The sequence below is a fragment of the Motacilla alba genome, chromosome 7 (assembly GCF_015832195.1).
Source record: "Motacilla alba alba isolate MOTALB_02 chromosome 7, Motacilla_alba_V1.0_pri, whole genome shotgun sequence".
Classification (NCBI taxonomy): Eukaryota; Metazoa; Chordata; class Aves; order Passeriformes; family Motacillidae; genus Motacilla; species Motacilla alba.
Genome location: NC_052022.1, coordinates 17,610,538 through 17,623,649, shown reverse-complemented (window position 1 = coordinate 17,623,649; position 13,112 = coordinate 17,610,538). Strand labels below are relative to the sequence as shown.

The 13,112-nt window shown below is 40.4% G+C and overlaps 1 protein-coding gene across 6 annotated transcripts in view; it reads left to right on the top strand.

Moving 5' to 3' along the window:
• FIGN (fidgetin, microtubule severing factor) overlaps positions 1-13,112 on the top strand; it is a 104,324-nt gene that overhangs the window by 87,205 nt on the left and 4,007 nt on the right. For all 6 annotated transcript variants that reach the window (XM_038142304.1, XM_038142302.1, XM_038142303.1 and 3 more), the window contains one exon: positions 7,471-13,112. This exon is cut by the window's right edge and continues 4,007 nt beyond it. In XM_038142304.1, coding sequence (XP_037998232.1) covers positions 7,479-9,719 — 2,241 coding nt within the window. In that variant the 5' untranslated portion in view covers positions 7,471-7,478 and the 3' untranslated portion in view covers positions 9,720-13,112. The remainder of the gene's footprint in view (positions 1-7,470) is intronic.

The following is a 13,112-nucleotide window of genomic DNA, read 5'->3' as shown; positions in this document are numbered from 1 at the left end:
GCACAATCACAGTCCAAGTCTAAAATATTTTGCATTTTCAAATATGCATAAATACTTGTGTCAAGTGACCAAACTCTGCATTCCTTCATTATTATATTTTATCCTGTGAATATTCTAATTCTCAGTATTAGAATACTAGTTATCCTGCGTCAGTTATATTGATTTTCATGTTTATATGGGCACGTTTAAATTGCAGATTATGTGGTGTATTAAATCTTTTTAAAATACATTATGGCTATAAGTGTGTGTTCAGTTGACTGCAAAAAGTAATTTTTTCATGTAAGTTATGCTTACATTTGTTTACAGCTACTGATTTTCTGAGTGTTCTCTCAGAAATTATTATTTCATTCATTTGGCACTGACAAAGCATGCTAGGTCCTTTAAAGGCATGGTACTGTTCAGAGTGAGACAAAAACAGCTTAAAAATGTAAATCCTGGCAAGAAGAAGCATCATAATAGAGTAAAAGAAAATTCAATTGATTGTTTTCTTTAGTGTGTTTTCTAGTTGATTTAGAAAAGTGTTTTTACCAAATTAATATGGTGAGGGCAAACTGACGTAATAAAATATTTCAAAGATAACCTGCATTTAATCACAAATATGACCAATTCTCTACATAGATGGGTTCCAAGGCATGTGCATAAATGTTTTTTGTGTCAGGGACTGCTGCTGCAGAGAAACCAACACCTCTGAGGTAGGCAGAGGACTGGGAGGTCCCGGGAGTGCCTCAGGAATAGCTCCAGTCCCTACCAGCTGTCTGCGGGCTGGTGCGAAGCTGGCCTCTGGATCCAGCCTGCTTCTGCTGGCAAAATATGCCAGTGTCATCTCTGGACATAGTTTCCCTTTGCTTGCTTGACTATTACTTCTCCTTGTTTCTGTTTTTCAGGCCTTTGAAGCTAATGGATCTTCTAAAGGCTGTTTAGCCAGAAATGTCTTTGTGACTATCAAAGGCTGCTTTATGTAAATGGCAGGCAGGGGGCTTGTGGGAAGAGAACTCATTTGCTGTAGATGTATTGCAATTTGCTGTTGTAAGGTGTGAAAATGTGGTTTTAAAAGAATAATCATTTGACAGTATTTAAGTTAGATAATTGGGGTGTATCAGTTTAGAATTAGCTTTTTATTTTTGTAATTTCTTTTTTAACCATTCCAGTCTCACATAAAATATGTTGCATTTTTCTTACTGCTTTCATCTTTAAGTGCTGTTGACATATATGTGATCCTCAATATTACTCGTGATTTAAGTGTTTTGTTTTAAAGATTGAAATGCTATTACTATCCTTACTAGATGGAAATCATACTGTAAATACCCTGCCAACAGCTTGCTCCCACTGATGTGTAGGGCTTGCATGTATAATAAGAGGAGGAACAGACCCCTACCAAGAAAATGCTGAGAGCACTTTCTAGGCCTGTTTTTGTTAGTTTGTGGCTGCCACTTACTGAAAAAAGCTTACAAAGTTGGCACTGTACAGCTGGGCATCTCAGTTGGAGGCTCATCCTCCCAGCGAGTCCTTTGACGTCAAAGGAGTTCCTCATGGACTAGAGCAGAGGTCTTCACTGAGTAATTAGAAAATAAATGTGGGAATCATTTTCTTTCCTTTTTTTTTCTTTTCCCTGCAAAACATAATTAGCTCAATCCACTCTTCAAAATCCCTCCTGTTTCCAATTAAGGGAGATCAGTTGTGCTATCTTCAAACAGCTGAAATTACGCTTATTAATAAAACAATTCTTTTACACTCAATTTTTTATCTTGAATTAATTTTTATTATTATGGGACATATGACAGTATATACCGTCTTATAAAATATTATCAGATTTAGTACAAATCCAGGGAGCTGTGCGTCCTACATCTTGAACAGCGGTTACAGCATGACTCATTTATTCAGCTCTGCCTCATACTTGAGAAGGACTTTAAAATGTGACTTCAGGGCCTGATCCTCAAGGTACCTTCCTTCAGCCCACAAAGGAGTAAGGGATCTGAGGCATACTGGTATGTTCCTAATGAAACACCTATTCAAGTCAGTGGCTCTTTTGTCAGAGCCAATCTTCTCATGTCTACAAGAAGCAAACCCTTGGCTAAAATCATTATGATCTGTTGTGTAAATACTCAGTGTCTTGAAAAACTGGGGACAGGGCTGAGGGTGGTACTTCAGTGGGCAGAAACAGTTTTTGGGGTCCTAGGCTAAATGTGTAAGCAATCCAAAGTGATGAAGTTCACATGCACTTTCAAGTCTAGAGGGAAAATGGTGGTACTTGGAGCTGTGGTTTTGGAGTTGTTTCCTACCTTGCAGCAGTGTGCTCCTAGCTGTCTGCTATGGGCACTTAGCAGAAGCATCCATATGCTTTCACCCCTGGTGCAGTGCAGCCCTTTTCAACAGTGCATTAGGCAGTTGCTTGGATCATGTTTAACAACAGGCCTAAAGTTAAGAACCTGCTTGACTCCTGATGCTTGCAAAGGAAGCTTCAGATTTGTGCTAGGTAGGACCTATGCACTGCAGGGGTGAATGGGGCAGGAAAAGAGAGACCACAAGAAGAGAAGAATTATTTTCTTTTGCCTCAGGTATGTTGAAGGAACGGTTGAAGGCCCCTGATCCAAACTGCAACTTTGGTAGCTGGTTGGGAAGGTTGGTGTACTGCCCTGCTTGTAGTGCCTTGTGCACAGCATCTCTGGGACATTTAGGTTTTTTTCACTGGTATCTGTAGAAGTGCAGTGCAATCTCTTCCAGTTGCTAGGCAAGTTGGTGAGTTGGGACTCTGTAAATCCTTTGTGGTGGTATTACCCAGTGTGGTCCTATTTCTGGACCATGTTTCTGTCCTGGATTGTCACCAAGACAGTTTCCATGTCTGTTTTCAACAGAAACCCTTGTATTTAAATTGAAAGCAAAGGCTAGTTATTTATCTTTTTTGACAGATATTATCCTGTATAGGGATGAGAAGTTTTGACGTGGTACTGAGGGCACCAGCACTTGGGGGGTGCTTTGTATGCACAAAGTCATCTGAGCTCCCAGCACGATCAGGCCCCGTTGGACAGTGAGGATGGGTCGGATGTTGCTTGTTCCTTTTTGTATTCGGATTGCAATGTTAGTTTTTCATAACTCTGGGATTTTTTCCTTTTTGCTTGGCTTTTTTCTTTGTTTATTTTTAATTTGAATTCATATAACAGAATATGTAAGTGTCTTTTGGCCATATGGAATTATTGTATGTGTAACTGATGAAGTATTATGTATTAGATTTTTTATTTTCAGGCTAAGTACACAATATTAGAAGGGGAAATATGGTTGAACACTTAGTTTTAGGTGATTCCATAATGAAATTGTTGACTATAATTACTTTAAATGTAATCTGGATAGATCCAACTGTAAAAATTATCGAACAGAGATGTATAGCAAGGCTGTCAGGACAAGAAAAAATAGATACTGCCAAAATAGCCTACACTGCCTCTCTATATAATGTATTAAATTTATCTTAAAAGCAATTCTCTGGTAAGTACATACCTGTACTTAAAGAACAGAGTCCTTTCCTTTTGCCTTTTACAGCCCATACCAGCACACTTTACACAGTTCAAAAATGCCGATAGTTCAGAGGATTCCTAAGTTAGCAAAGTGGGGTTTTTTAAAACATTCAGCCTTGCGTTGCTTCTGGATTTTCAGAAACTTATTAACCACATACACTATCTGCAAGACTGTGGTTTATATCAGAGTTTAAATTACACTAAATAAAAAAATGCAACCTCTAGATGTGCCCTGATTTACCTGATTTTAGATGTTAATATCAGCATTTGAATTCCTAACAAAAAATGCAGAAATATGTATCAGCTCAAACAAAAAGCAGTTAATAAAATACGATTTGAAATATGGAGAGGAAGTGGCTACAAACATTAAGCAATTTGGGGCTGAGGGTGGGCAGGGGGAAGGGGAATGTTTGCATAATTAAAAATTAGAACAGCTGCTGCTGCTTCTTTTTTCTCCCAAATCACACATTTGACTTTTTTCAAACAATTTGTGAACTATTATCAAATAGAGTCAAACCTAGCGAAAGTTTTCTGCTTTTTCAATTAATATCAAATTGAGGAAATGGCTCTTTGTGCCCCCCAGTCCAGACCATTCCGGCAGACTTCATGTAAATTCAGATTTCTTCACTGCTTACTAATGCAAAAAAATATGCTTATGGTTAACTATTAACCTATGCTTCCAAATAACACTAATTATTGCGATGTGCTGGAATAAATGCTCATGTTTCATGGGATGAGAACAGTCCTGTTCTCTTAAGCTTATCTAATCAAAGCCTAATCCTGCCTTTACAGCCTTTGTTAAATGCACTGGTATTTAATATGCATCAATAAATAAACTTTCAATTATTGTTCAGTGAGCATATCCAAAGATAGCATGACAGTGTGAAACTACTGGTCTATCTAGCAATTATTCTAAATAAAGAATGCCGATGATGTGATTTTTCCCTCCTCTTATAATAGATAATTTAGATTTTCTGACATTCTTTTGCAGCCTCATAATAAGGAAAAGAAATTAATCTAGACGAATAAAATTCAAATAATTGAATTTTTGCACAATCGAAATACATCTCCCCACTGTGACTATAAATTTAATTATTTTATTTTAAAAACGCATGATCCATTCTAAATAAAAAAGACCAACTAATGACATTTTTTAAGTTTTTGTGAAAGGTATTTTGGAAAGCTTACAGAGTCTGAAGTGTGTGATGTTGTTGAGCTCTGACCCAGTGCATTCTTTTATCTCTTTAAATTGAATAGGCTTTCTTATAGAAGCAGTTAAAAACAATGTGCCAAAAGCATATTCATTAACTACAGTACAAATACAGCCCTATCAGGTTCTTTGCTCCATCCATGTCTATTTTGCCTTCTTTTTCGAAAGTTTCACTGCTGCCTTAGTGCTTTCTTTGCAAAGAGTCTTTCCCATGGCATCTGTTCATTAGTATCTAGTGAAACATCAACCTACTCAAGTTTTTCTGCATCTCGGTAACAGAAGCTTTCAGTGTTTTGGTAACTTTATAAGCAAAACATTGCAGAACACAGATAGGTTTTGCTTGTTTGTTGGTTTTGTTTGACTTTTGGTTTTTTTCAATAGGGCAGTGAACTTGCATGCTGTCGTGCAGTTCTACATTACAGGAACATTAATGATTTTGGCTTTAAAAAAAACTTGTGCTATTTCTCATGACATTAGAATAATTTCAGATACTGATTACTGGCAATTGGATCTTGGTGATTTATTCTTCAGATTTCCAGTAGATTTTGACAAAATGGGGTTTCTGGAAACTTCTGATAGTTTCTCATTAAAATTGCATTTTTTACATGCAGTTATTCAAATACATGATTTCTATAATTTCTCCCAATTTCATGATAAACTTACTCCCTCTGAAAGGTAACTCTTGAAACATCAGAAACAATTAGCAAAAAATATTATATTAATGCTAAATGATAGAAATAAATCTGACAAAATCTCAGTCTCAAAGCTGCATTTGTCAAAAGCACTTCTCTGAATTAACTTTTCTAGGATAACTGTAAAACTGTTAACAGACATTTTTATCAAGTTGTCAGAGTGTTTGAAAAATGAGAGAGAGAATGCTCAAGAATAAAAAAAATCCACAAGTAATCAATGGCATGCTCGGGGGGGGGGGGGGCTGAGATTTACTAGTTGGACTAATAAAATATAAGGCTCAATTAAAGGTACTTTGCCATTTTCAGCCTAAATTTAAATGATTTGGTGATTTGCAAATACATGAATCCAAAAAAGAAAAAAAAAGAATCCAAATGCAAATGAGTGCAACCACAATAAAATATAATTGCAAATGAATCTGTTGCTTTATTCATTTATTGTGTAATTACTGCAATCCTTCCCACCTTGTTTTCAGTATTTCTTAATCATTAAGTCAGAAGCATGACAGCAGTGCCAGCCCTGGCATGATTCTCTTTGACTAAAACCTTGTAAATTAACACAATTAGCACAGCATCATCCTGCTAATTAACTTCCAGTGTCTAGTGCAGTGGTTTTGCAAACAAGGAAGAGGGAGTCAGAAGGGAATAAACATGCCATTCTGTTACCAAACTGTGTGCTGTGTTAGGTTTAGCTCAGCGAGGCTAAGCTGGCCATGTCAGATGCCAGAGTCAGGCAATGAAGAGCTAAAGGGGTTGGGGAGAGAAACAGGAGGGGGTAGAAGCTGTCAAAATAGACTGCAGTAATTCAGAGGGGAGCTGGTGCCACAGATGCTTCATTTCGACTGGGCCTCCTCCTTATCAGGGAATCTGTGCCAGAGGGCACAAGACTGTTTGCAAAAATCACTTTTGGTAATACGAGAGAGATTAAGGAGGTCTATTTGATACAGCTGTACAAAACCCAGCAATGTGTCTACCATGCATAGGTACAAGTTGGAAGGGGTTATCTTAATGCTTGTAAATTGCTCTTACCTATTGCAGCGGGTTACAAAGAGGAGGGATAATTCACATCACATTATTAAAAGATTATTTGCTTCAAAATTACATTTTCCTTTTTTTTTTTTTCTTTTTAATGATAGGTTTGGTTTTGGCTTTGTATTGTTTGTTTTGGGGTTTTTTTATAACTAGCTGTGGAAGCCAAAGAACTTTTAGGGACTTGGCTTCATTTCTTTTTCTTCATCCTTTCCCCCCCCCCCCCCCCCTTTTTTTTTTTCTTTAACCCTCTTTCTTTGTACCCTGGAGGCTGTGAAGCGGAGGGGGGAAGAGAAAGCAAGCAAGGAGACCGACAGACAAGTCATGTTGTTTTTTTTTTTCCAGACCCTCAACAACAGAACTGAGAGGCAGAAAGGAGCCAGTTGTAATTCATACCGAGTTGTAGGCTTTGTGTGATGAAAGCGACAGAGCGCTGCCTGGGAGATTGCTTTGCTGCACTCCACGAAGCAGATTTGAAACTGTCGTGGACCACTTTAGATGAGAGTTGGATTATGGAATGACCTGCTATGTCTGTGTCATATTGTTCTGCGCAGGGTGCATTATACTCTGCTAACTAGGTGTTCAGTACCAAATAAGAGAGGTATCCTAGATGTGATCTGTCAGCTGTGTCTCATATTTTTATATTGGTTAAAATATAAAACTGAAACGGGGATGAAAGAGGACAGAGCAGTTAGATGCCTTGTATGTTTACAGTAAATCTCCACTCTGAGTATTTAAAATATACTGAGTTTTGTATAATTACTTTGAGAGCTATAGCATTACCTATATTTTTTTAAACAAAAAGTTGCCCCCTTACTGAATTGGCAAAAAATTTGTCTATGCGTGTATGTGCCTGTAACAAACCAACCATACTACTTCTTAAGGGCATTACCTTTTCTTTCCTTAAGGACTTGTGCTGTTAGGTACAGTGTTTCAGAGAGCTGAAGAAGTTCACAGACTCTATGTTTGAGAACTCATTTAAAAACATAAGGAAAAAGCTGGGGTCGCTGTTAACTGTTGTTTCCTACTGCCCTAGGCTTGAAGATGCAGTGGACGCCGGAGCATGCCCAGTGGCCAGAACAGCACTTCGATATCACTTCAACCACCCGGTCCCCAGCCCACAAGGTGGAAGCCTACCGGGGGCACCTGCAGCGCACGTACCAGTACGCCTGGGCCAACGACGACATCTCGGCTCTGACCGCCTCCAACCTTCTGAAAAAGTATGCAGAAAAATATTCCGGGATTTTGGAAGGCCCAGCTGAGCGACCCATTCTCAGCAATTACTCTGAAGCTCCCTCAGGGCTGGTGAATGGTCGGAAGAATGAAAGTGAGCCTTGGCAGCCATCCTTGAACTCGGAGAGCGTGTATCCCATGAACTGTGTCCCAGATGTCATCACCGCCAGTAAAGCTGGGGTAAGTGCAGCCCTCCCTCCCGCAGATGTCTCAGCCAGCATCGGGAGCTCTCCTGGGGTGGCCAGTAACCTGGCTGAACCCAGTTACTCCAGCAGCACCTGTGGAAGTCACACCGTTCCCAGTCTTCATTCAGGGCTCCCATCTCAGGAATATGCCACAGGATACAATGGCTCATATTTGCATACCAGTTACAGCGGCCAGCCAGCACCTGCACTTCCATCCCCTCATCCATCCCCCTTGCACAGCTCGGGACTTTTACAGCCCCCACCACCGCCACCACCACCAGCCCTTGTCCCTGGCTACAACGGGACCTCCAATCTCTCCAGTTACAGCTACCCTTCCGCCAGTTATCCTCCTCAAACTGCTGTTGGCCCTGGGTACAGCCCTGGGGGTGCCCCGCCACCCTCGGCTTACCTGCCTTCAGGAATTCCTGCTCCAACCCCTCTGCCCCCAACCACTGTTCCCAGCTACTCCTACCAGGGCCACGGTCTGACGCCAATCGCACCGTCTGCCCTGACAAACAGTTCAGCCAGCTCTCTCAAAAGGAAAGCTTTCTACATGGCAGGGCAAGGAGAAATGGACTCCAGTTATGGAAATTACAGCTATGGCCAACAGAGATCTACACAGAGTCCAATGTATCGAATGCCAGACAACAGCATTTCAAATGCAAACAGAGGGAATGGTTTTGACAGAAGTGCTGAAACATCATCCTTAGCATTTAAGCCAACAAAGCAGCTAATGTCCTCTGAACAGCAAAGGAAATTCAGTAGCCAGTCCAGTAGGGCTCTAACACCCCCATCCTATAGTACTCCTAAAAACTCACTGGGTTCGAGATCAAGTGACTCGTTTGGGAAGTATAGCTCCCCAGTAATGAGTGAGCATGGTGACGAGCACAGGCAGCTCCTCCCTCACCCAATGCAAGGCCCGGGACTTCGTGCAGCTACCTCATCCAACCACTCTGTGGACGAGCAACTGAAGAATACTGACACACACCTCATTGACCTTGTTACCAATGAGATTATCAACCAAGGACCTCCTGTGGACTGGAGCGACATTGCTGGCCTAGATCTAGTAAAGGCCGTCATTAAGGAGGAGGTTTTATGGCCAGTATTGAGGTCAGATGCATTCAATGGACTGACTGCTCTACCTCGGAGCATCCTTTTATTTGGACCTCGGGGAACAGGCAAAACATTAATGGGCAGATGTATAGCTAGTCAGCTGGGAGCCACGTTTTTCAAAATCACTGGCTCTGGCCTCGTCACAAAGTGGTTAGGGGAAGGAGAAAAAATTGTCCATGCTTCCTTCCTTGTGGCAAGGTGTCGCCAGCCCTCGGTGATTTTTGTTAGTGACATTGATATGCTCCTTTCCTCTCAAGTGAGTGAAGAACATAGTCCAGTAAGTCGGATGAGAACCGAGTTCCTTATGCAGCTGGACACTGTACTGACTTCTGCTGAGGACCAAATAGTAGTAATTTGCGCCACGAGTAAACCAGAAGAAATTGATGAATCTCTTCGAAGGTACTTCATGAAACGACTTTTAATCCCACTTCCTGACAGCACAGCGAGACACCAGATAATAGTACAACTGCTCTCACAGCACAATTACTGTCTCAATGACAAGGAGGTTGCACTGCTTGTCCAGCGCACAGAAGGCTTTTCTGGACTAGATGTGGCTCACTTGTGTCAGGAAGCCGTGGTGGGCCCACTCCATGCCATGCCAGCCACAGACCTTTCAGCCATTATGCCCAGCCAGTTGAGGCCAGTTACATATCAAGACTTTGAAAATGCTTTCTGCAAGATACAGCCTAGCATATCTCAAAAAGAGCTTGATACATATGTTGAATGGAACAAAATGTTTGGTTGCAGTCAGTAATGCTACTTAAAAAAAAAGTAATGAATGTTGGCACACACAGAATCTGCTACATAGGGGTAGAGAACCCTTTTCAGTAGTGTTAAAATTGCAAAGGGTACTGGGAAGACTACGATTTACCTTGCCTCTAAAGAGCCAGGGTATACTTGAAGGAAAAGTGCATCAAACAAGAGCTGCTGATCTGAAAAAGCCACACATGACAGAAAGCGCATGTTGATGCTCAGTTCTGTTCAAGCTAGACAATACTCACCAAGGAGCAAGGTGCAAGTGGGTTGATTTCAGAAGGACATGAACCCTGTGTGTTGATTCCATTCTGCTGTTCTTGAGATTTAGTTGCTGTCAAGTGCCTGAAGTGGTGCTTTATTTTTTGTTTGCCTCACAATTACATTGGTGGCATGTGCTAATATAAAGAGCTTTAACTTCAAACATTATTGGACTAAAGAGATGAACGGTTGTGTTGCGACAGAGAGCCAGATTTTTGCTATTCTAAGAGCAACAGTATTCCTCAATCCTGTCTGTTCTGTGGTGTTAAACTAAGAACAGGTAAAACAGGGTAATGATAATCTGGACCTTAATTTCTGCAGTTCATTTCTTTTAATGTTCTGTCTGCAAAAACTCAGGAAAGTGATTGTGATTTGTACAGTACCTCAAAGGAATGTGTTGAAAGCACTATGTACTGCTGAGAGTTATAGGCTAGGCTTCAATGTTACTTTATATTAAATATGTATGTTTACCTCAACAATTGGAATATGGCAAGGAAAATTACTTTGAATGTATCCAGGAAAAAACTAAAGCGTAATATGACTGAAGCTTTACAGTTTTTAAAATTAGAAACAGAAGCATTTCCCAGTGTTCAAGAATGGTTCTTTTGCCAATTTCTCACATCAAACCAGAGCAGAATGATTTTTCTTGTTGGTAAACTGTAAGAGTTTTCAGCATATTACTCCTTGATAATAAGGTGATACAGTCTTTAGAAGGTGCATAGATGAATGAAAGAGCCACTTAATTGGTTTATGTTAGCATCTGAAACAGTCAAACGGAAGATTTGGTAGGATTCCGAGAGGCAAATTACCTTAAGCTGTGATGGCTGGCCTTTGTTGCATGGCTCTAGTCATAGTTTTGAGGCTATTTTGGTGAAGCTGTAGGGAGTGGAATCAGTGTAGGTTGCTGGCAGAGCTATGGGTTGCAGAGCTGTTTATAGCAGTGCAGTGGACTGTGACCAAACAAACAGTACAAATAACAAAGCAAAACTGAACCCTCAAAGTACATTTACTTCCCTTCCCAAACTGTAAAGTTGAGTTTTTGTTGTGTACGTATGGCTTCATTGTCCTTAATGCAATCTTCATTTAGCATCCATTAGAAATCTTTCAGGCTGGAGTGTGCCCACCATTATTTCTACCTCAGTTTTGTTACATTTCTCTTGGAAAGCAAAGTAAGGAATAGGGCAAAAACCACCACCAACACAAGTCAGATTACATTAGGAATGCAAACCTGCTAAACAAGTTTCAGAGAGCTGCTGTTTTTTCCCCTGAAGTCAAGTTTTTCTCTGTGTTAGTGCTCTTTCCCCCTTCCTTTTTCCTCCCCCAAATATACATATTCTGGTGTCTTCCTTCTGGAAAGACAAGCTGGCATGTGTGGCATTTTGCTCAGTTCTCCCCCACCCCGCCCCCCTTTCTTTTTATCCTTTAATGCTTTCCATGCAACTCTTTTGGTGACAGCTGACTGATGTTGGGTAATATCTCTGAGCAAGAGCAGTGCATGTTGCAGCTGCCCAAAGCCTCTGCCATCACACGAACAAAACAGCCTTGCTTTTTTGAATGTATTTTTTTGTTTGTTTACTTTTAGGAAACAGTAACAAAACTGTTGCAAAGCACTGGCATTTAATGTTTCTCTTAAGTAATGTACGTCAAGACCATTAAATAAATGCACTGAAAAGCCCCAAGAAGAGAGATACCAATCTGTTACTAGGTCATGTTTGTCTTCTCAAAAATTGTACAGACCTTGTCCGTTCTGTTAAATCAATGGAGACGTTTAGCGTTCAGAAAGCTAATGAGGGATTTTGTGATATTGCTGGAAATTTATGACTCTTGATTATTACTTTTCTTTATTTTTCTTTTAAGATATATATATATATATATTTAGATAGAACATGCTAAAAACAGAGCAAATAAACCAAAATCTAATTTAAGATGGATTCCTGGCAAACATTTTGTCTATCTAAAACGTTATGTTTTAAGCATAAAAGTACCATTTTAAAAACAGTGCCTTTCATTAAGGATATAGAAAGTAAGACTTAGGTACATCACCTGCTTTTCTTCTTCTTTTTTTTTTTTTTTTTAATTCCTTTTCAACAGCAATTACAGTCTATGATCCTTGTTATGACCCAGTCTTTCTGCTTCCCCAAACCTCCACAGGCTGCTTCTTCACCCAGGTCATTCCACCATACTCATATTTGGGAGATGCTGATGTCCCCATTAGCTGTAGGTTCACACTGATCACCCTGGCAAGTACACTGTTGCAGATTGCTGACCCAATTTCTGTCTTAGACATTGCCTTTCATATCTGCTCTTGAGCTGTGCTCATTTAAAAGGCTCAGATAAGTTTTGATAAACTCTTTCTCCCAATGATACTCCTAACAGATTTTTGCAGCTTGTAAAATGAAAACTACGCACAGTGTTTTTTTCCTGCTCTTTTTATCCTGTAGCAAAACCAAAAGCAAACAAATTTATAGACAGTCCCTTTAGCTTCCAGCTTTAAGTCATTCTCTTTGAAAAGTCACTCTGGGAAATGGATTTTTCAAATGTTAACCAAAGTGAGAAGCAGGCAGAAACTGAAATGGTGTGAAAGATGCAGGTTCCACACACACATGCTCACGTTGTCCAGGTCTCAATTCAGCTTTGAGGCAGCAGAAGTGCAAAACTTCACCCCATCATAGCTGCTGTAAGAGGAGGAAAACAGAGCCAGATTGTTACCCAAATCTTTCCTTATCAGCAGCTGTCCTTGGTATAGTTTTGGGAGGGTGCCTGTTGAATTTGGTGAGAGCTTGGCCAGGAACTGCTAACAGGAGGTATCTCAACCCTTCTTCAAGCTTGGTTTCTGGCCAGTCCTTTGATGGAATTCAGGCCCAAGCTGGCTAAATCCCCTGCTGTGTCCTGTTCTTCTTATTGCTTTCCTTCCTTCTCCCCCACATTCAGCCCTTCTTTTGTCCCTAGCAAGCAGGTTTTGGCAGGCTGCTGGTCCTTCACCCTTCTCAGCAGCCCTCTAGTCAAAGAGCGTCCGGGAAGGCTGAAGCATGATCCTGAACTTGAGTGGGTTCCAAAGGGTAGGATTGGTTTTGAGAAGAGAGACAAAATATGACTTAATGGTGTTTTCAGGATGAAATTTGCTGGTCTTAGA